Source organism: Copidosoma floridanum, unplaced genomic scaffold (assembly GCF_036245765.1).
Source record: "Copidosoma floridanum isolate Cflo_tuat_1 unplaced genomic scaffold, Cflo_Japanese_pri ptg000001l, whole genome shotgun sequence".
Lineage (NCBI taxonomy): Eukaryota > Metazoa > Arthropoda > Insecta > Hymenoptera > Encyrtidae > Copidosoma > Copidosoma floridanum.
In genome coordinates, this window is record NW_028321878.1 from 22820050 (window position 1) to 22843681 (window position 23632).

At 34.0% G+C, this 23632-nt stretch overlaps 1 protein-coding gene across 1 annotated transcript; it reads left to right on the top strand.

Moving 5' to 3' along the window:
* Positions 1-9502: 9502 nt before the first annotated feature.
* Positions 9503-14755, top strand: LOC149376096 (uncharacterized). The gene has a single exon (XM_089593312.1). It carries the CDS (start codon positions 9503-9505, stop codon positions 14753-14755), a length of 5253 nt encoding a protein of 1750 aa, XP_089449438.1.
* The last annotated feature ends 8877 nt before the right edge of the window (positions 14756-23632 follow it).

The window sequence follows — 23632 nt, forward strand, 5'->3', positions numbered from 1 at the left end:
CTCCACCACCACCTGATTCCGACAGCACATCGACAATAGCCTCGGAAAACGAAGAAGAGAGCAGGGGACTCAACCAAGCTCTAGTCGAGGGAAGCGAAAGCGATTCTAAGGAGGGGAGTGATCTCAAGAACTTAAGCGCGGTAGATAAATATAGGGTATGCAGAACCCGACTACCGCGTGATAAGCCACCATGGGTCCCAGGCGATGGATCAAACCCCCCTCCATTTCAAAAAGTAAAGAAAGTAGAAGATCACCCCTTCAGATACCTAGACAATCTAGCCTTCTGTACAGTGGTGGAAAACGTCCCGGATACAGAGACAATTGACGCGCTCTACGAGCGGGGATACATTGATCCAATAATGATGAATCACGAAGTAAGGGCGGTCGAAAATGCCATGCTTTCTAGAAAAAGGAAAGTATCGGTCATGCGCATGTACGTGAAAAAACACTTCGATGACAGGGCGTTAAGGACAGATATCAAGATATGCTTAAAATCACTCCAGGGATTAGTGAAAAGTAATAGTTTAAAAAACATTGGAATAATAAGGGACCTCGCGATTCTAGACATAAACCAATGGATGTATTTGATCGAGCAGCTAGAGGAAATTTTCAAGGAAATGAATATTGTAATTACTTTGTACACAGACACGCTTGTTGTGCCACCAGTAGATCAACGATTCAAAGTTATTAAAGAGTACCATGAGTCAACGGTGGGAGGCCATAGAGGGATCAACAAAACTTATAATAGGATAGCAAAGGATTTTTACTGGAGAAACATGAGACCTGAAGTTAGGCAATTTGTGGTGGGATGCGAATCGTGCCAAACGAAAAAACTGGTAAGAGTAAAAACCAAACAGGCAATGCTTATTACTGACACACCGAGCAGACCGTTTGAGAAAATTTCAATAGATTTTTATGGACCAATAAATAAGCCTTCAGACCATGGTAATACGCATATATTGTCAATCCAGGACTGGCTGACAAAATACATAGTATTAGCGCCGGTACAGCGAGCAACGGCGCAAGACACGGTCAAAGCTCTCTTAAACTACTTTATGGCATATTTTGGAGCCCCAGAAAAATTATTATCAGACAGGGGGACACACTTTATGAACAGAACAATGGAAGAGTTCGCAAGATTGTTCAAAATCAATAAAATCGGCAGCACAGCATTCCACCCACAGAGTAATGGAGCAATAGAAAGGATGCACTATGTGCTGTGCGAGTATCTCAAGGCGTACGTCGACAAAAACGAAAAATGGGATGAATTAATACCTTTATGCATGCTCGCATATAATACATCCGAGCATGAGAGCACAGGGTAAACTCCGTACGAGTTACTCTTCGGACAGAGAGCACGTATCCCCTCGAGCTTTAAACAGGTAGAAGCAGATCAAACGTATAGCAAATACTTTGAGCAAATCACAGATACCCTCACACAAATGCGAACAATAGCAGCGCTGAAACAGGTACAAAGCAAGTATAGATCCAAATATTACTACGACAGGAAACTTAACACCAAATTTTTTATGGAAGGAGAAATGGCGTACATATTAAAAGAGCCGTCGAAAGGGAAATATGATTGCCAGTACGAAGGCCCATACGAAATAACAGGGATTAATTATAAGAGTCATGATGTAAAGTTGCAGAGAAATGACGAGGTAAGGGTGGTGCATGTCGACAAAATCAAGAAAGCATGCGTCTTAAAAACTCAACACGAGGATAATAAGGAGAAAGTCTGAATCGGAGAGATATGGTGCGAGAAAAAAAAAGGGGAGGTAAGGTAACCATGCGGGCTCAACAGTAAACGTGACTCACGCAGTCGCCGAAGCCCATACGCATGTTCAAAACAGGGATATAGCTTCAAGGTCGGAACTCAAACGATGCAGGCTCACGTGGGTACCTACATACAAATACACAATTGTAGGGTTAGGGCATCAGCATGTATAAAATAGTTAGTGGAAACCAACAGTCAAAATAATCAAAGTTCGCCAAAATTTTCGCGGCCCCCGGACGGGCCACAAATATTTTTCTTCCTTTTCTTCCTCTGTCCCTTTTTTTTATCTTTCTCTTTAATACACGAAACAAGAAATTAAAATTTTTCGTTACCGAGTTTAACGCTTACTGATTATACAAAACTCTAACGACAACGGAAGAGTTACGCGTGTGGTTTTCTCTCATAACGCGTTATATATATGTATGCGTGTGTGAGTATGTGTGTATTTACATATATATATGGATGTGTGTGTACGCGATGCAAAAAAAAGAACCCATAAGTGCGGAATATGAAATAGAAATAATAAAAGGATGAAAACACTATATTTGAAAAATTATATTTTTTTTATTTTTCCTCATTTAAACTAATGGGAGCCACAGCCCTTACAACAACCACACGAGTGGCTCACCCCCTCCTTTTTTCACCGTCGCCCACGATCCAAACCACTCCCTCGGGAAGTCCCGTTAGAACCCTCCCCCAGCTGCAGCGTTTGCAACCGCTGAAGGCAGTCAACGACGCTGGGCCGAAAACCAGTGGTAGCAGCGATCAGCGTGGAAGGGACGAGGCATCAGCTGGCAGAACGTTGCACCTAATAGCAAAAAAAAGAAGAAAAAAAAAAATGAATTAGTTAAAGAAATAAATAAACAAATCGAAATAAGGAACAAGAAACCAAAAAAAAAAAAAAGGAAAATTACCTGGATAACCGGTCGGTGATCGAGAGGATAGTTGACGGCGCCTTCCAGGGTGACGTCCACCACTAGCACCAGGATGGTACCATGACAGCTACAGCCGACGGCCAGAGAGTAGGAAGCCCCCCCTACCAAGGTGGGGCAGTGCAGCCACAACACTTTCCCAGTAAAATAGGGGACGGGCGCCCTCTCCTCCTCCCGCACAATCACGAGGAATGGAGTCCCCGAAGGGCATTGCACCTCGCAGGATGCTACCCCTCCTCGATAGGGGTAGCGCAAGGTTGGCAGTGGCATCGCGCCGGAAGGCCACCCCGGTAATAGTAGGGGAACCGGGACACCGAAAAAGGTGAAGGGATCCACTATCAGACGCACCCCAAGCTGAAAAAAAAAAAAAAAAAAAAATTGCATTAAGAAAATAGAGGAGCCATAAGAAAAAAAAAATATATGACAAAAGCCAAGAGCACTTACCGAACCATGCTGCTCACAATATATTGGCGCTAGCGCGGTCGACCCGTTTAGCACAACAATGTTTTGCCCAGGGGGCCGTCCCACAGTGGGGACATCCCGGCACGCATACAGTCGCGTAACCTACAATCCAATAAATGAAACACAAAAAAAAAAGAAAAAACTTCGCTTTCATACTTACGCTTTGGCAACCTGGCACGGCGCACGCGGCTTCCTCCTGGAGAACAGCCCCCAACAGTAATCCACACGCACCACCACCAGTGACAACGAAGCGCGTGGATCGCGAGTCACCTAAAGGCAACCGGACAAACCCAATGAGGCGATCAAAGAACTGACTGAAACCGGCCATGACTATCGAAGTTAATTTCAGAGATCGTGCACGTAAGGAGACGTAGAATACACTGACTTAGCAGCAACGATTGAGAAAAAGCAAACGCAGATTCGTACACCTATGTTAGCCCTTTCCCACTTTAGGTGAGTCACTTGAAGGAAATGGAAATAAGGGAAAAGAAGAATAACGTAGCATCAACGTCGGGAAACAGAGGTTTATAATGTAGAACAATAAAATTTTTTTCTTCTCCCTCTCATATCCACACTCGCCTCCGCTGGGAATTAACCGAATGAGTGAATGCGTGTAACGTAGCCTAGTATGTACAAACTTGTAATACACTTAGAGGAAAGGGCATAAGAAATGAAGTGACGAGAGACACGAAAATTGAACGGCATTAGATAAAGCTCAGCAAGGGAAAGTCGCACCCGAACAAATGCACGAGCAAACGTAATAGCATGTATATATACGTACCAATATATAAATTAAGTTATCACTTAAGAGCGCATAGGGAAATCCGTATGTAAAGGGAAAACCACACTCGCAGCTTAAAGCAATTACGCGAACGCGAATTATTAAATAGTCCTAATCACTGAATATAGGGACAAATCACCCGGGTGTATAAGAATGTATCCACATGTGGAAGAAAATGTATATAAAGAGAAGAAACGCAAGAATCATATAGAAAAGTATCCATTTTTTTTGTTGTTGTTTTGTTTTAGGGCAAAGGCCGCACAGGGAAATAAACAACTAGGGGAGGTAGAATTAATCAAGAAAAATCCGGGGATAATTGTAGAAAACCTGGGCTCAATCCAATCAGCCACATCAACGTGGAAAGTCATATGGTACGTAGATTGGAGCCAGCTAATTGTAGAATCGGAACAATTTTTACGGGCGCAGAAGCAAGCAAACTGGAAGTGCACGGTAACATCAAGAAAGAAAAGAGAATGCATGAGACATATTAGTCAGGCCACGTACGAGGTTCTACAAACGAAAGAAAAAGCACAAGAGGCACACAGAGCGGTAGTGGGCCAAGAAATCCTTAGTCAAACCGCAGCTGTGCAAGTAATTAAGGGTCAATTAACAGTAGCGGAAAAAGAAAAAATACTAAAATTGATAGCCTCAAAACCAAGTACCACAATCGACATAAATAAATATTTAGCGGAACAAATGACAGTTACAACGTTCGGTAATCATGAAAAAGAGCTACAAAATATTAAAAAATTTGAAGAAAAAGCGGGAAAAATAACGGAAGAAGGTTTAAAAATATTTGCAGACCTGATTACAGGAGAAGACAAAGTATCAAATATGGTAAAGGAATTTCAACAAATAGCCAACGAACTATCAGAAAAATTTAGGAAAACGGCCGATATAATATATTTGGCAAGTCAGGGCGTGATACACCTACCGGAGGAAGCATCGATAGCTATATCAGAGGCTAAAATATTAGCAGGACAGCTAAGGCCGGACCTCAAACCCCCAGGAGAGAATAATGCAACAACAAGGGAAAATATGGGAGAAGCGTTGGAGATAGCAACCGTAGCATTTAATGGGAAAATAGTATATTACATAGAAATACCCTTGGTAACAAGAGAGGATTTTGATCTTCTCAGAATATCACCACTACCAGTAGAACAGGAAGGGTTCAATATAACAAACATCGTGGCATATCTACAACCAACACACGAGTACGTGGCAGTCAGCATGAGCGCGAAAAGGTTCGCACCAATATCACAGCGAACGGTAGAAAAATGCAAGAAAATAGGACGAACACGCATCTGTACACTGATGGAACCGGCACATGAGATAGAGGAAGACCATCCTTGCGAAATAAAATTGATTTTGGGTTACACAATAAAAAATCCAGAGGAATGACCAATTATACTAGCCAGATTAAATGGCACTTATTGGACGCGCCTACACGCAAGGAACCAGCACGCGTTTAGTACCATAGTGGAGGAGAAAATACACGTACAATGCGAGCATACAGAGCACGAAACACTGAAAGTTATAGATGCAGGGGTAATAAATTTATCAGATGATTGCACGGCTCAAGCATCAGAAACAAGATTGAGCCCAGGGTCAGAGGAGGGCACGAGCCAAATAGTTAAATTCAAAAACTCAAACTTAAATGTAGAGAAAATAATACAGAGTATAAAAGGAATAAGAACAGACAAGTTACAGGAACTAATAAGCACGATAATAAAAAGGGACGGGTTACAGGAACTCGGTAGTCAAGAACACGGGCCTGAGGAGAACTTAAAAACTGGCACAAAATTAATGGACATAGTCCAACGCGTGTGCGAACTCTTGCAGACACAAAGCGAATTATCCGACTGGAAGGAATACGCGTGGGTGGCAGCAGAGATAACTATAGGCATGGCAGCAGGGTCGTTCGGGTTCCTAAAATGGGGGGGCCCCTTAATATTAAATCTGGCTAGAATGTTCACAGGTAGACAACGCAGAGACAACGCAGAAAGGGAAGGGACTACAGCAACGAGTCCCTCAGCGCCTCAGCCGACATCTCTCGAAATGCAGAAGAGGACACCAAGACACCTTGCTAACATCCCGGTAACCATCACGGGAGCATCCCCCACGGGTCTTGGGCCCACGTAAAACATACGACGTAACAAGTGATTCCTACTACAAAAAAAAAAAGAAAAATATATAAAATTAAGGAATATGGAATAACAAGTAAAATATAAGGAAAAATCATTGTAATAACGATAATAACAATAATAATTAAGATTAGGTAATAATAATAATGTATAATTTTATAGACACTATAGTAATAGTAATATCATAAGAATGAGCGCCGGGAGTCGCTCAACTATATCGGAGGGCGCAGTCCGAAGGATGAAACTATGAAACTATGAAAGAATTTTTTTTAAATATGTAGTATCAAAACATCTCTGTAAGTCAAAAAAAAAAAAAACTAGTAGCTGTAGCTATAATAATAATAATAATAATAATAATAATAATAATAATAATAATAGTAATATTCTAAAAATAATAACCACAAATAACATTTTAATTTGAAAAAGAGAATGAGCGTCGGGAGTCGCTCGACTATTTCGGAGGGCGCAGTCCGTAGGACGAGACTAAGAGAGAATTTTCTTTTCTCTAAAATATGTAATAACAAGAAAGATGTATTAAGTTTAATTATGTATGAAAAAAAAATGGTCGTTGATCATAATCTACAGTAATTGTAATAATAATAACAATCATGATAGTAAGAGAACGGAAATGAGCGCCGGGAGCCGCTCGGCTATATCGGAGGGCGCAGTCCGTAGGACAAGGATAAAAAATTTTTTTTACAAAATGACAAGTAGTTTGGAAAATAGGTAAAGGAAAAAAAAAAGAAAAATCTCTAATGATAGATACTTAAGCGAACACGAACATGTAAAGTATAAATGTATTGATTAAGTACGAAAAACATCATTAAATGTAAACTAGTAGTGATCAGCTGACTAATTCACTAAATTTTTTTAAACAAAAATGTAACAGAAGGCAGAGCGCATACATAAACAGAATTGTCATACACAATTCTCGAGTACAGGATGAAAAGGATGATTGAATGTGAAAATGTACAAAGAACGGCGGTTTTCTAAAAGTATGAAAGAAGGAGTGAACCACCGTATATGAGAAAAACAACACAAACAACATAACACACGCATTACACACACAATTATAGGTACAACGGCCACCAGACACAATTCAGCGTCGTCGAGGACGAACGACGTCGCGGCCTCGGACGTGTTACGTACGATATGCTGGGCATATCATACTAACTCACCCTACAAGCCTACGCTAGTAAAAGACACCAATAGGGGAAACGAGCTTATATAAGGCCCTGCGAGACACGAATCGGGGCACTCGAGCGTCTTTTAGGCAAGAGACCGAACGATAAGTTGAAAACACCGCGCGAAACACACACGCCTCTGCCTCTAATAAGCTAATAAATAATTGACCAACGAGTTGAGTTCTTCTCGTGGCGCACCTCCTTACCAGTTTCTTTATCCTACGTAACAGTTTCATATTCTAAAAATAAAATACAATATTCCAATATTTTTATGATTAGTAGAAAATATTCATGTTTTTATTCATTTATATAGTTTAAATTTTTAAAACATTATATTTTTAACATAAAAATAAAATTAATTTTTATAAATATTTAAAAATATAAATAATTTCTCAATATTTCCATTATTAAATTTTAAAATAAACTATTTAAATTTAAATTATTATTATTAATGAAATGATTATTCTAATTATCATTATTAAATTTATTATTTAACTATTAGAATAAATTTCAAAATTTATAAATTTTAAGATTTTAATAATTAAATTATCAAAGATAAAATTAATTATTCCTTTATCAATTCAAAAATAATATTTTTTTATTATTTTTAATGAAAAAAAATTTAAATTAAAATTAGAATAATGTAAAAAATATAATTTTCAAAAAAAAAATATTGTAGAATTATTTTTAACATGTTTAAATTTAAATAAATCGAATCTCAGAATGATTCAGAAATAGAAATCAGACATAAAAATAAAATTTTAATTTTTTTAAATCTTAATAAATAAATTTCTTTAATATTTATAAAAATTATTATAAAAAAATATTTTTCAAATATAATTGAATTAATTATTAAAATTATCATAGAAAAATTTATAGTTTTAGTATCATTACAATTAAAATAATTTATAAAATTTTTTTTTTATTTATTAAATAATAAATTAATTAAATAGAATATATAACTGGTAATAATGTTCTAATAAATAATATAAAATATAAGATAAAAAAAAATAATTCAAAAAAATTTTTTCTAAAATTAAATCTTTAAAATAAAATCCAGAAAAAAATAGCATACCACATAAAGAGAAATTAAAAAATTATCATTATTATGATAGTTATTGGCATTAAATTTATTAAATTTTCTATAAAACGAATATCTTGATAATTATTTATTAAATAAATTATAATTTCTGAACATAAAAATATTATTGATTCAACTATAGCATGAAAAATTAAATAAAAATAAGCTTAAAGATGGAATTTTATTCCATAAATTACTAGTATTTATTCTAATGTGATTATTATAAATCCAATTTTATTAATTATAAAATAAAAATAAATTATTATAAAATAATTATTTTAGTTAAATAATAGAATATTAATAAATTAAAATATAAAAATTGAAATTCTTAAAAATAAATATACATCAATATAAAAAAAATTATAATTTAAAATTAACATAATTAAATAAATTGTAAATTCTATTATAAATTTATTAATAAATCCCGTGGATAAATGTAGTTGAATTCTTTTATTAAAATTATAGTTGTTTGTCGATTTAAGATACGCATCCGACTTCTTATTTCGTCATTGCTTCCCTTTGGATAATCATTCATACCACATTACTAATTAAATCATAATCCTGCTGACGCTCTCTACTCGAGACTTTCTTCAATAAGTTTCGAGTGAGCTAAGCAGTTCAATAAACATTGGTAGCAGAGCTGCAGATACATGGTCTCCTGGAATCTCGTGGCCCCGCATCCATTTTCGACGACGTGGTTCAACACGTCGGCCATCTTTTCTTCGGCAATCGGTTCGGTGGCACGGGGAGGAGAGGAGAGAGGAAAATCTCGTCTACACTAGGCAGCCATTTCATCGTGCTGTCCTTTTCTATTACGTCACATCTGCACCTTCTCTTTCATCACCCCATCGTCGGCTTCGCGGCGGTAAGCGCCTATATCTCGACGATCGAGCGAGGTCGAGCGAGCGGGGGGAGAAGCTCTCTGCAGAAAGGTACTGTAAGTATACACACGTTCTCTCTCTCTCTCGCTCTCACATTCCAGTAGTGCTTTTTCCTTATTTTTTCGAAATCTTATACACCTTCAGGCTTGTTATTACGTTTTTGCTTGTTGTCTTGTTAAACAGTGCTTATCTTCGTTGTTATCCTAAATACATATTGTTCAGTTGTCTAAGTTAACCTTTGTTGGTTTTTGTTGTTCGTCATGGACAAGTTAATGAAAAAGCAGGTTAAGCTGTTCAACAACATAGTTAACTTTCTAGAAAACTCCACCTCTAAAGTAGGTGTTGAGAGACAAACCTTAGAACATTTTGAGACCCGTTTAGATATGCTGGAAAAATACTGGTCTCAGTTTTTCGAATCTCATGACGATCTCGACGAGGTTAACTTAGCAGAACACGTTTATTTCAAATCAAATTGTTACTCAAAAGCGGAAGATAGTTACACCCATGCCAAATCTGTCATTCGTAAGCGAATCAAAGATCTTTCGCCGGTCCCACGGCCAACTATTGACCCTACGCCTAATCCTGCGGTAGTTGATCAGATTTCTCTTCCTGCACTCTCGTTACCTACTTTCTCCGGTAATCACGAAGAGTGGGAATCTTTTAAACAACGCTTTACTTCGCTGGTTCATAACAAAACGAACCTCTCAAATGTCGCGAAACTATCACACCTGTTAGCTTCAGTACAGGGAAAAGCCGCGCACAGGTTGAAGGGTTTAGAAATCACTGATGCTAATTATACCATTGCTTGGGAAAAGCTTACTCGTCGGTACGACAAAATAAGACTCAGGCATTATAACAATATGGAAAAACTTATCCAACTTCCTAACGTTCGTGCACGGAACGCACAAGACCTGAACGATCTCTTAGATCAGGTCGAGGAAACAGTACGAGCTTTATTAGATTTAGAGTGTGAGGTCGCTCAGGCTGATTCTTTTATTGCTCATTGTATCATTCGGAAGTTAGATCCTATCTCACGAGAAAACTGGGAGATTTCACAAGAGGGAAAACAGGAATTCTCTTCATATAAGGATCTAACTAAGTTTCTCGAACGAAGAATTCAAAGTTTGGAGCAGTCGCGTACAACGGCAGAAAAATCCGATGCTCGGTCAGGTTTTCAGTCAGTCAGTAAAAAACAAGCGGCTGTCCATACAGCTCAAACTGTTGATTCTACTCCTAACAAGTCAAACCCGTTTTGCGTGTTGTGCTCTGGTACGCACTGGCTCTTCGGGTGCAAAAAGTTCAAAGACATGTCAATCCAACAAAGGGTTCAGTTTTGCAAGAAGGAGAAGCTCTGTCTGAACTGTCTTCAGGCTTCCCATTTTGCCGATAAATGTTCTTCGGCCAAACGGTGTTTTATATGTCAAGGAAAACATCATACTAGGCTTCATCCAGATAACCCAGGTGCTAACGTCACAAAACCAGGTTGCTCTTCAAAACCTGTGACTTGTTGCACTTCTTCTTCAGAACACAATGACTCGACACAGCAAGCTACGACGTCGTGTTCTGCCACGATCTCATCCATCGTAGCTAACTCAACTTCTGTGGAGAGTATGGTTTTACTAGCTACTGCTCAAGTGATGCTAGTCAACTCCAAGGGGAACTCAGTTTCCGTTCGTGCTTTGATCGATCCTGGCTCACAGCGATCGTTCGTTTCCAAACGAGTTGTTGAGCAACTCTCGTTAAAACCTACTAAGGTGGCTATTTCAGTTGTTGGGCTTGGTGGCGCTGTCACGTCGAAGTCACAAGCTGAAGTGCACCTATCTGTGAAATCCAAAGTCGATTCACAGTTCAGCTTAAACGTCGCGCTTTTAGTCTTGGATGAGTTGACGAAACTCATTCCTTCGAGAAGACTTGTGGTTCAGCTCTGGTCTCACATTCGAGGACTTTCTTTGGCTGACCCTCAGTTTTCTAAACCAGGCAGGGTTGATTGTGTGTTAGGAGCGGACATTTACGCATCAATCATTAAGGATGGTCTAAAGGTAGGACCGATTGGGACACCTGTTGCACAACAATCAGTGTTTGGGTGGCTGCTCACGGGTCAGGCCCATTCGAAAGTATTGTCTGAAACAAATAGATCAATTCAGGTTTTCCATACCTACACGGAACCGTCGATCTCAAGTCTTCTTACAAAATTCTGGGAGATAGAAGAGATTCGGTGCCAAAAGATTCTATCTCCAGAAGAAGAATTCTGTGAGCAACATTTCGTTGATACTCACTATCGTGATGAGCAGGATAGGTTTGTAGTGCGTCTTCCCTTCTCGCAAATACCCAGATTCACCGGCTCTCGAGAAATCGCTCACGCTTGTCTTCTGCGTCTAGAGAAACGGTTAGCGCACAATGAGAGCCTTTCGGACGCCTACAAGGCCTTCATGCTCGACTATTTGGATTCTAATCACATGGAATTGGTATTACCAAATGCCAGATCTCATGAGGGTTATTTCATGCCTCACCATGCCGTCGTCAAGCGAGACGATTCAAAAAAAATTCGCGTTGTATTTAACGCATCCCAGAAGGATTCAACTGGGCTCTCGTTGAATGATGTCCTATTGCCAGGTCCTAAGTTACAAACTGAAATTTCGGCTGTCTTAACTCAATGGTGTTTTTTCAGATATGCTTTTACTACGGACGTAGTCCAAATGTTTCGACAGATCAAGGTCCATCAAGACGACACCAAGTGGCAGTCCATCCTCTGGCGAGCTGAAGATTCACAGCCAGTTCAGGAGTTCAGGACTACGACAGTGACGTACGGGACGGCATCTGCTCCTTTTCTAGCTCTGCGAGTTATGAGGCAGCTTGCACTAGAGGGAGAAAAGACACACCCAGAAGCCGCAGCCATTCTTCAGTATCAGCTCTACGTCGATGATATCTTTGCTGGCTCGGATGATCTGGAAGGAGCTCGTCATATAAGGGATCAGCTCATCTCCCTACTTGCGTCTGCGGGTATGAAACTAAGCAAGTGGGCGTCCAATCAGCCCTACGTACTCGATGGACTCCTGTCAAGCAACACATTGAACGAGGAGGTGAAATTGAACGAGGTGATATCTACTCTTGGGTTGTTTTGGAATACAAAAACAGATCATTTCAATTTTCGGGTGTCAACGCCCAAACATGCAACTGAATCTACAAAACGTACAATGCTTTCTGAAATCGCAAGGTTGTTTGACCCTCTAGGTTTGTTAGCCCCAGTGCTTGTCGTCGCGAAAATACTGTTACAGGAACTTTGGCTTCACAAATTGGACTGGGATGAATCACTACCCGATCCATTGCTTCAGCGCTGGCTGCATTTTCGCGGCGATCTAGCTCAAGTGGCTGAAATTGCTATACCACGGTGGACCGGCTCAACTACCTCTAGCGAGTGGCATCTTCACGGGTTCGCCGACGCATCCAAACAAGCTTATGCAGCTTGCCTCTACTTCGTGCTACCTGGGAATAAAGCGACCCTGCTCATAGCAAAGTCGAAGGTGGCCCCACTAAGAGTAGTTTCGCTGCCAAGGTTAGAGTTGTGTGGAGGCTTACTTCTCACCAGGCTTGCTGCACAGCTTCTGGCAAGTCTACGTCGACCACCAACGACTGTTAATTTTTGGACCGACTTTCAAATCGTCTTGGAGTGGCTTAAGGGTCAGCCTTCCAAGTGGCCGACTTTCATCGCAAATAGGGCAAGCGAGATCATCTCCTCGTTTCCAGACGCCCCTTGGAGGCATGTAAGGTCGGCCCAGAACCCAGCGGACTGCGCAACTCGGGGATTCACAATATCAGAAATCTCAAACTCTGATCTTTGGTGGAATGGTCCTGCGTGGCTCACATCACCCGAGTTAGAGTGGCCACGCTCTCGAATGGACGAGCAAGAAGTTCATGCCCTCCTCGCCAAGGAACTGGTGGACACTCACGAACCTAGTAGACCACTCGAATCTCTTTGCTTACCCTCACTTAAGCAAACCACTAGTTTCTTAAAAATTCTACGAATTCTTGCCTACATCAAACGTTGGCAAATCAATGCCAAACTTTCTCGTGGCCAGAGAAATCACGGACCACCAACGGTGGATGAGATCAACGCTGCAAGAATATTTTGCTTCAGAGCGGCTCAAATTTGTCACTTTGCCGATGATAGACGTCGCTTACTCGAGGACAAAGATCTGACCAAACGGAGCAGTTTAAGACGCTCACACCCGTTTATCTGTGAGCAAGGCTTGATCCGAGTTGGAGGTCGGCTTGATCACTCTACTCTAACCTACGGAGAAAAGCACCCGATCATACTCCCAGGAGGCTGTTTGCTGACCAAAAGACTCGTTCAGGAAGCTCATAGTTTAACCATTCATGGAGGCCCTCAGTTGATGCTCTCGGTTCTCAACTCGACGTTCTGGATAATTCGGGGTACGAGAGTCATCACGGCAGTTTTTCACCAGTGTGTCTCTTGCGCACGACACCAAGCCAAGAACGCAAGTCAACTAATGGGACAACTTCCAACGTATCGTCTAACCCCAACTCGGCCTTTCACAGTTACAGGGCTTGACTACGCGGGGCCCCTGTCAATCCTGTTCTCTAAAGGCAGAGGGGCTAAAAGTACTAAAGGTTACGTGGTAATCTTTATATGTATGGTGGTTAAGCCCATACATATTGAGGTGGTATCAGATTTGACCGTTGACGCTTTCTTGGCAGCGTTTAGCCGTTTTTGTGCACGCAGAGGTACTTGCTCGACTTTAATTTCAGATAACGCCTCAACATTCAAGGGAGCTGCCTCGGAGCTCAACAAATTGTTCAACGAGTCATCTGCATTTGTCGAGGGCGTCAACAGCCAGCTAGCCATGAGAGGGATAAAGTGGACATTCATACCTCCTCGAGCGCCGCACTTTGGCGGCACATGGGAGTCAGCAGTCAAGTCCTTCAAGCACCACTTCAAGAGGGTGGTCGGAACATCAACCTTCACCTTTGAAGAATTGGCAACTTTATGTGCCAAGATAGAGGCCTGCTTGAACTCACGCCCTCTTTGTCCCCTCAACTCCGACGAAGCTTTAGCTGTCGCTCTGACTCCAGCGCATTTTTTAGTGGGTTCTTCATTACTGGCCTACCCAGAGCCCTACTGTGAGAAGCCAACTTCGTCAAACAGAGTCAGCCGTTGGAGACTACTGACTAACCTCAGAGACTCCTTTTGGGCCAGGTGGAAAAAGGAGGTGCTGCATCACATGCAGCTCCGAAACAAGTGGCTGAAGCCCCAGCCAAATCTACAGGTCGGAGACATCGTTCTCTTAAAGGAGGACAGTATTCTGCCAAGCCATTGGCCATTGGGTCGGGTGACGATAACTCACAAAGGGGATGACAATTTGGTACGTGCAGTAACTGTACAGACGGCCACATCCACCTTTAAGCGACCAGTGGTCAAATTGGTGAAACTACCCACTGAATCGGAGCTTCAACGTTGTTATCAAGATCACTTCAAGAACCAAGCTAGTGACTAAGTGCAGTGAAGGTGACACTAACAGTTGACATATTAAAAGTTCTATAGTTTACTTTGTTTTTTTTTCATGATTCTGACCGTTAGTTTTTTCTACTAATTAGATGTTATTCGTAACTCTTCCCTTAATCATTCTGGATTGAACATTTTTTTTTTTTTCTTTTCTTTTACATTTAAAGATTCAAATTTGACCTATTATTTCTATTAGCGATAGCTTATCTTTAGTACTTTTGCCTACCAAAGGACTTTTTAACTATTATGTTTACGTAAAATTTAGATAATTTCTTTTATTTTTTTTCTTTCTTACAAGCGAGTTTAATTGTTTTGAGTTGATTCCTCTCGTTTTTGACGCAAGCGGCGTCAAGGCGGGCGGCTATGGTCACGGGAGAATAGGATTGTAACACCAAGCCGACGGTGAGCCCAAGCAGCGGCGCTATTACATTCCTCCGCCCGTGGAGCGGCGGTGGAGAGCTCTCGTGGGTGTTACGAATGTAGTGGTTTGCTTACTACAGTTTCTATTTCCACTTCCAAGTTCCACTGTCCAAACACACATGCTCTCACGAGGGTATCCCCGCCCCGGCTCCTCGAGCGCTCGGGCTTCTCGACGCACTGAGGCCCCGCGCTTGCTCTCTTCGCCTACAGACCGGTGTGCGAGTAACACCTGCGGGAGAGCCTGTTTTCTGCTGCTGAGTCGGGACAGTTTTTGAAGCACACCATGCTATTCAATAATTATGTGCTGCCTCTCTACTTTTGCTGCTTGGGATGTAATTCTTCTCGTCCTCGGCTTGGTGAGCCTAGTTTTACATTCAAGACAGTTCCTCTCTTTATAAATCGAAAATCAGCGTTTTCTAGTTGTATTTAAACATTGATTGTGTTTCTTCCGCGCAACTTAACAAAACTAAAGCAATGTAAATCGTATTTCTTTTGGATAAATGTAGTTGAATTCTTTTATTAAAATTATAGTTGTTTGTTGATTTAAGATACGCATCTGACTTCTTATTTCGTCATTGCTTCCCTTTGGATAATCATTCATACCACATTACTAATTAAATCATAATCCTGCTGACGCTCTCTACTCGAGACTTTCTTCAATAAGTTTCGAGTGAGCTAAGCAGTTCAATAAACATTGGTAGCAGAGCGGGCATCACCATACGCTGCTGCACGAGAATCCTGCCACTACAGTGCATCTTGCATCTTCTGCATGGCCTGCTACACTCACGAAAGGGAGTCGCGTATCCTGTCATTGGATGGCATCGCCAGACTCTTCAAACACTACGCTGTTGCCTACTGCGCTCGTCCGAATTCAAGGCCTGGACGGACGCACACTCATCGCTCGTGCCATGCTCGACAACTGCTCTCAGCGATCCTTTGTTGCAAAGAGCCTGCTAAGTAAACTTCGCCAGGAATATGAAGAGGCCAGCATGGAGGTCATTGGCATCGGTGGCATCAAGACTCCGCGAGTTCATGGAAAAACTTACCTTACTCTCGCCTCCATGGTTAGCGACGGGAAGCTCACGTGCGAAGCTCTAGTGCTCTCGCTTATATCCAGCTAAAGGTCAGGAAACTTCAAGCTTCCAGGCGACTGGAAGTATATACAGGGTTTGGAGCTTGCAGACGACTTTCGAGCCAATCTGACGGAAATTGAGTTGCTGCTAGGAGCTGATGTGCTTCCACGAGTTCTTCAAGAGGGCTTACGCATCGGACTACCTGGGACACCCATGGCCCAGCGCACCATATTCGGCTGGACGCTTTTCGGTCCATTACATTGTTGACATTTTCAAAATACAGACTCTAAGTTTGTTTTACATAAGTGCAGTGCTAATTGTTAATACTCCGTTTACCCCGAACCGTAGTATGGCGGGCAGTATGTTCAGTTTTGTACCTGAATATTTGCCGACAAACCTTTTCTAAATTCAAATTGCGTCACGTTCGTTATTCTAATATTAAAGTTGAAGTAATTTTCCGATCATACGCCTTTATCATCGCGTACATTTGCAATGCCCAAGAGACCGTTTTACCTTTACTCTTGTACCTTTATTTATCAATGTACTAGAATTTCTACTTTAACTTTTGTCTCTATAAATATTGCTCTGCGAGCATAGTATGTTAGTTAGCGCGCCGCGGCGGCAGAGAAAGCTTCTCTCCGCTTGCCTTTACTTGAGCACATTTTCATAACTTAAGCACTGTAAATATATTGTATATATTTTTATTGCACATTTGTGTTACATTAATTTTTCGCCGTAAACCACTTCCACCTCTACACGACTGAACTGGATTGGGAGCAGCATAAAACCCCTTCCCTCGTGAACATTTTTATAAAACATCAATATAAAAAAAATTATAATTTAAAATTAACATAATTAAATAAATTGAAAATTTTATCATAAATTTATTAATAAAAATTTAAATCTCTTTCTTTCTTTTCTTTTAATTAATAATAATAATAAAGTTAAGCCTAAAACTCTTTCACAAACAACAAAAATTATATAAAATAATATTGCATTCAAAAGATTTATCAAGCTTACTATTAATATTTAAAATATTAGTAATCTTAATATCAAGAATTCTAATCTTATTAGGTTTACTATTAAATTGTTATATAAGCAAGAATATAGAAACAATGAAATAATAAATATAATAATATATAAATGATAATTCAAAAAAATAATTTAAAAATAAATAAATTAATCATTAATCTTTAAAATTAATATTTTAAGATTAAACTATTTTTGAATAATTATTATTTAAAGTAAAATAATAAATTTGTAAATTAAATTTATAAATTTCAATTTTATATAATGAAATAACAATAAAATTTTTAATCAATATATTTATGATGAATTTATTTTTATTAACTTTGATTTTATCAATTAATTATTCTTTACCTTCTTATTATAAAATGTTTTATCCTGTAATTTTAGGTCAATTTTTTTACTATACAATATAATGTTTATTAAATTAATCAATTTTTAATAAAAATAATTAATGATCATACATTAGATTTTTAATCATTGTAGAAGGAATAATAATTTTATTTTTATATTTTACTAGATTTATTAATAATATAATTACTTCAATAAAAAAAATATTTTTTAAAAATTTTATTATTTAATCAATAATTATATTATTATTTTTCATTATTATAATTTTAAATGGTAATAAATTTTTAATTTGGTACAATAATTTTAACGAAATTTTCAGAGTATTTATATTAAATAAATTAAATTTAATTGGTACGAACTCAATATTATATATATATATATATATATATATATATATATATATATATATACAACATAACTTTAAATTTATTGATTTTTATTGTTTATATTTTAATTGTTTCAAAATTAATTGTAGAATAAATTATTTTAAATAAATTTACTCTACGTAAAATAAATTAAATGAAAAAATCAAATCTAAAATCAAATGAATTATTAAGAATAATTAATTCAATAATTGTAATTTTACCTACTCCTTTAAATATTCCTATGATATGAAATTTTGGTTCATTATTAGGAATTTGATTAATTATTCAATTAATCACAGGATTATTACTATCTTTACATTATTGCCCTAATATCAAATTAGCATTTAATAGAATTATTTTTATTATGCAAGATGTAAATTATGGGTGATTTTTCCGATTATGCCATATAAATGGGGCTTCAATATTTTTAATTTAATTGTTTATTTATATTGGACGTGGAATTTATTATAATTCATTTTCTTTATATAAAACTTAAAATTCTGAAATTTTTATTTTTTTAATTACTATAATAACAGCTTTTTTAGGTTACGTATTACCATAAGGACAAATATCTTTTTATGGTGCAACAGTAATTACAAATTTACTTTCAGCTATCTCATACATTGGAAATTCTTTAGTTTTCTGATTCTGAGAAGGGTTTTCAATTAATAATGCTACATTAAATCGATTTTATTCATTTTATTTTAGTATACTATTTGTAGTGTTAGCTTTAGTTATTTTCCATTAATTATTTCTTTATAAAACTTGTTCTTCTAATCCTTTAGAATTAAATAGAAATTTTTATAAAATTCCTCTTAATCCTTATTTTTCAGTTAAAGATATTTAAGGATTTATTTTATTTTTTATTATTATTTTATTTATCTGTTTATCAATACCTTATGGATTATCAGATCCTTAAAATTACAATAAAGATAACCCTATAATTACTTCTATTCATATACAACCTAAATTGTATTTTTTAATTGCTTATGCAATTTTTCGTTCTATTCCTAACAAATTAGAAGTTTTTGCTTTATAATTATTAATTTTAATTCTATTAATTATACCATTAAATTTTAAATATAAAATTAAATTATTTAGATTTTATTTCTTAAATCAAATTTTATTTTAAAATTTTGTTGGATTATTTATTATCTTCACTTGAATGGGAGCCCGTCCAGTTAAAAATCCATATATTTTTATTAGAGAAATTTCATCATTTTTTTTTTTTTTATATTTTTATATATGTTTTTATATTTCTAAAAAATCTGATTTATATTAAAATAGATAATTTTTAAATCTTTCAAACTGTATGATTTGAATACATATGTAAGAAATTGATTTTTCTAATAATTTGAAATATTAATTAATAAAATAAATAATAAATAATTTAATCTTACAGGTAAATAACTTATTCAAGTCAAATATATTAAATTATCATATCAAAATCGAGGAAATGTTCCTTAAATTCAAATAACTAAAAATACAATTATTAAAAAAATTAAATAAAATTTTATTTAAAATAAATTCCCTCCTATAAAAATAAATATAAAAAATATTATTATGAATATAATTATCCCGTATTCTACAATAGAAATTAATGCAAATCTTCCTCTTATATATTCAATGTTAAATCCTGATACTAATTCTGATTCTCCTTCAGAAAAATCGGAAAGTGTTCGATTTAATTCTGCTAATAGTCTAACAAAAAAAATTAATATCAATTGAAAAGTAAAAATAAAAATTAAAAATATTTTTGTTAATTTATCAAACTAAATAATTCAATTGTTTTTCTTAACAATAAAATTGATAGAATTATTAAAATTATTCTTACTTCATGAAAAATAGTTTGAGCAATTCTTCGAAACCCTCCTAACGATGAATAAATTCTATTAGATGATCATCCTCCAATTATTAAAGGATATACTCTTAAACGTATAAAACATAAAATTAATATTAAATTTATTTTACTTAAAATTATTATATTTAAGTAAGGAATTAAATTTTATAGAACTTATATCAAAAATATTCTTAATAAAGGACTAATTAAATAAAATTAATAATTAGATTAAAAAAATAACAGGATTTCTTTATTAAATAATTTAATTGCATCACTAAAAGGTTAGAATAACCCTATTTTACCAACTTTATTTGGACCTTTTCGAATTAAAATATATCCTAAAACTTTACGTTCTAATAATGTAATTAAAGCCACTCTAATTAAAACTTTAAAAATTATATTTAATCTTCTAATAAAAAAATTTAAATATATATATATGTATATAATTATTATTTTTAAAAAATTTTCATTAACAAATTTTAAATTTATCACACTTATCTGTTAAAATAATTATTTTTATTTTTAAATAAATCAATTATAAAAAAAATAACGTCTTTTCGTACAGATATTATTTAAAATTATAAAAATAGAATCTAATCTGGCTAACACCGATTTAAACTCGAATCATGTAAGATTTTGAAAGTCGAACGGACTTAGTATAATTATTTCTTCATTATTAATTTATCTTAATTTAACATCGAGGTCGCAATCTTTTTTACCAATATGAACTTATATAAAAAATAACGCTGTTATCCCCAAGGTAATTTATTTTAATTATTATAATTAAATTCTTAAATATCATTTATTTATAATAAATTAATAAAAAATTCATTTAAATTTTTTTATATGTCTAATACAATATTTTTAATTCATAAAAATTATTATTTAATGATTGTAGATTAATGATATAAAATTCTATGGGGTCTTCTCGTCTTTCATAAATATTTTAGATTTTTCACTTAAATCTAAAATTTTATTATTTAATTTAATAAAGATTTTATTTTATTTATTTCATCATTCTAGACTTTGTTAAAAAGCCAAGTAATTATGCTACCTTAGTTCAAAAATGCAGCTATTTGAAAAAATTTTAATGGAGCAGAAATTATTTATTATTATTAATACAATAAACTGTTTTCATTAAGAAGATAAATCATAATTATTGCCGAATTTATAAAATAATTTTTTAAATTTTAAAATTTTCTTATTTAATTTTTACTAATTTAATCATTATTTATTTAATTTCTTTATTAAATTAAATAATTTTATAGATATTAAAATATAACTTATAAAATTTTTGTGTAATAAATTTATTATTATAAATTATAAGAAAATAAAAATTTTTAATTGTATTTTTAAAATTAATTTATTTTTATAATTATTAAAATAATTCTTAAGCTTATCCGTAAAAATTTTTTTAAAAAAAATATATTCGAAATTTTTAATTTCTTTAAATGTTATTTTTAAACTAAATAAAATTCAATTATAAAATAATTAAATATTAATAATTATAAATAACATATGATTTTTATAAAAATATTAAGATTAATAATTTTTAAAAATTTTTATATTCATTTAATTTAATTATTAAAAAAAAAAAAAATTTATTATTTATTTCAAATTAACCCTGATAAAAAAGGTAAATAATAATTAATTTATAATTTATTTAATTAAGTTTATTTTCTTTCTAAATACTTAAAATAATAAATTATTTAAATTTTAATAAATAAATCACCTACATATTTATTATAAATTTGAAATAAGTTAAAATTAAAAATCTTTAAAATTTATTTAAGTAATTTTTTTTTATTTATTTATTAAAATAATTTTTATCAGCAAAATAAATGTTATAAATTTAACTATATGTCTATTACTAAATACACTTTCCAGTATATTTACTCTGTTTTAACTTATTCTAAATAATTTTTAAAAGTGACAGGAAATCTGTACATATTTAAAATTAAATTCAGGAAAAATAATTTTTTTTTTTACTTTTAAATCTAATTTTGAAATAAAAATTTTATGAATTTGAATGAATTTTAATTATTGTATTTCATTTATATTCTTATATATAATTACATATTGATTGAAAATTTTATTTTATGAATATTTTAATTATTAAATTTTTTAAAATAGTTTTATAACAAACATACATAAATTTTATATTATAGGCTTATTTTATTGTGAAATATCAAATTAAATACCAAAATCCCCTAATAAATTAAAATACAGTCATAATTTTAAATTTTTATTTTTCAAAAATTAATAATTCATACAATTGTTCTTAAATAAAATAGAAGGGTATATAATCCTAGTTTTTATTACATTTTAAAAATTATCTTTATTAAATTTAATAAAAATAATTTTTCATAAAAATTTTAAATTTTATCTTAAAATTTTTAATTAAATAATTTATATAAATTAATATTTATAAATTTATCGTTATGAATTTATTTATTTATATGCTTTGTATAACTGCAAATGCTGGCACAAAGTAATTTCATATTAATTTTATATCTATTCATTAATTTAATAATAATTGAAAATTCTATATATTAAGTTTAATATAAATTATTTAAATTTTCTTATATCATTAAATTTTCTACATACAAATTAAAAACAATAAATTTTTAACTGAATTAAAATTTATCAAATTTAATTGTGATAATTTTCTTTTTTATATAAAAAAAAAAAATTAGATAAACTAAAATTTTTATTTAAGAAAAAAAATGTATTTATTTTAAAATCATAAATTTTAAGACTAAAAATTAGTCTATTTCTCGAAATTTTATTATTTAACTAATCAAAAATTTAATAACTTTAAAATTTTTTTAATAGAATTCTGCCGCAACGGTACCTACCTTAGAATATTTTAGATAGGTACATTTATGGCATACCTTGTAAGAGAAATTATCAATATTTTGCAATATACACTTCAAAATTTCTTTGTTTAATAATATTTTTTAATTAGAATCCTGCCCCAACGGTACCTACCTTGGAATATTTTATACGGATACATTGATGAGATACCTTGTAAGAGGAATGATCAATATTTTGCAGTATACACTTCAATATTTCTTTGTTTAATAATATTTTTTAGTTAGAATCCTGCTCCAACGGTCCCTACCTTAGAATATTTTATACGCGTACATTAATGACATACCTTGTCAGAGAAATGATCAATATTTTGCAATATACACTCCAAAATTTCTGCGTTTAATAATATTTTTTGAATAAAATTCTGCCCGAACGGTACCTACCTTAGAATATTTCATACAGGTACATTGATGACATACCTTGTAAGAGGAATGATCAATATTCTGCAGTATACACTTCAAAATTTCTTCGTTAAATAATATTTTTTACATAGAATCCTTTCCCAACGGTACCTACCTTAGAATGTTTTATACTGGTACATTGATGACATACCTTGTACGAGGAATGATCAATATTTTATACATATATATATTTATATCATAATAATAATAATTAATAATAATAATAATAACAATTATAATAATAATGATAATAACAATAATAATAATGATAAAAAATCTATTTATATTAATAAAATCATTAAAATATAGAAAATAATAATATATAAATTTTAAGATTTCTTTCTATTATAAATTTCTTAAATTAAAATTTTTTTTTTTAACAAATGGATATTTAATCATTATTAAATTAAATTTTTAAATTACTTATTTTTAATTATATTCGTGTTTTTGATAAATTAATATTTTATAATTATTGAATTTATTTATATGTATACTATTAAACGTAATCACATGAATTTA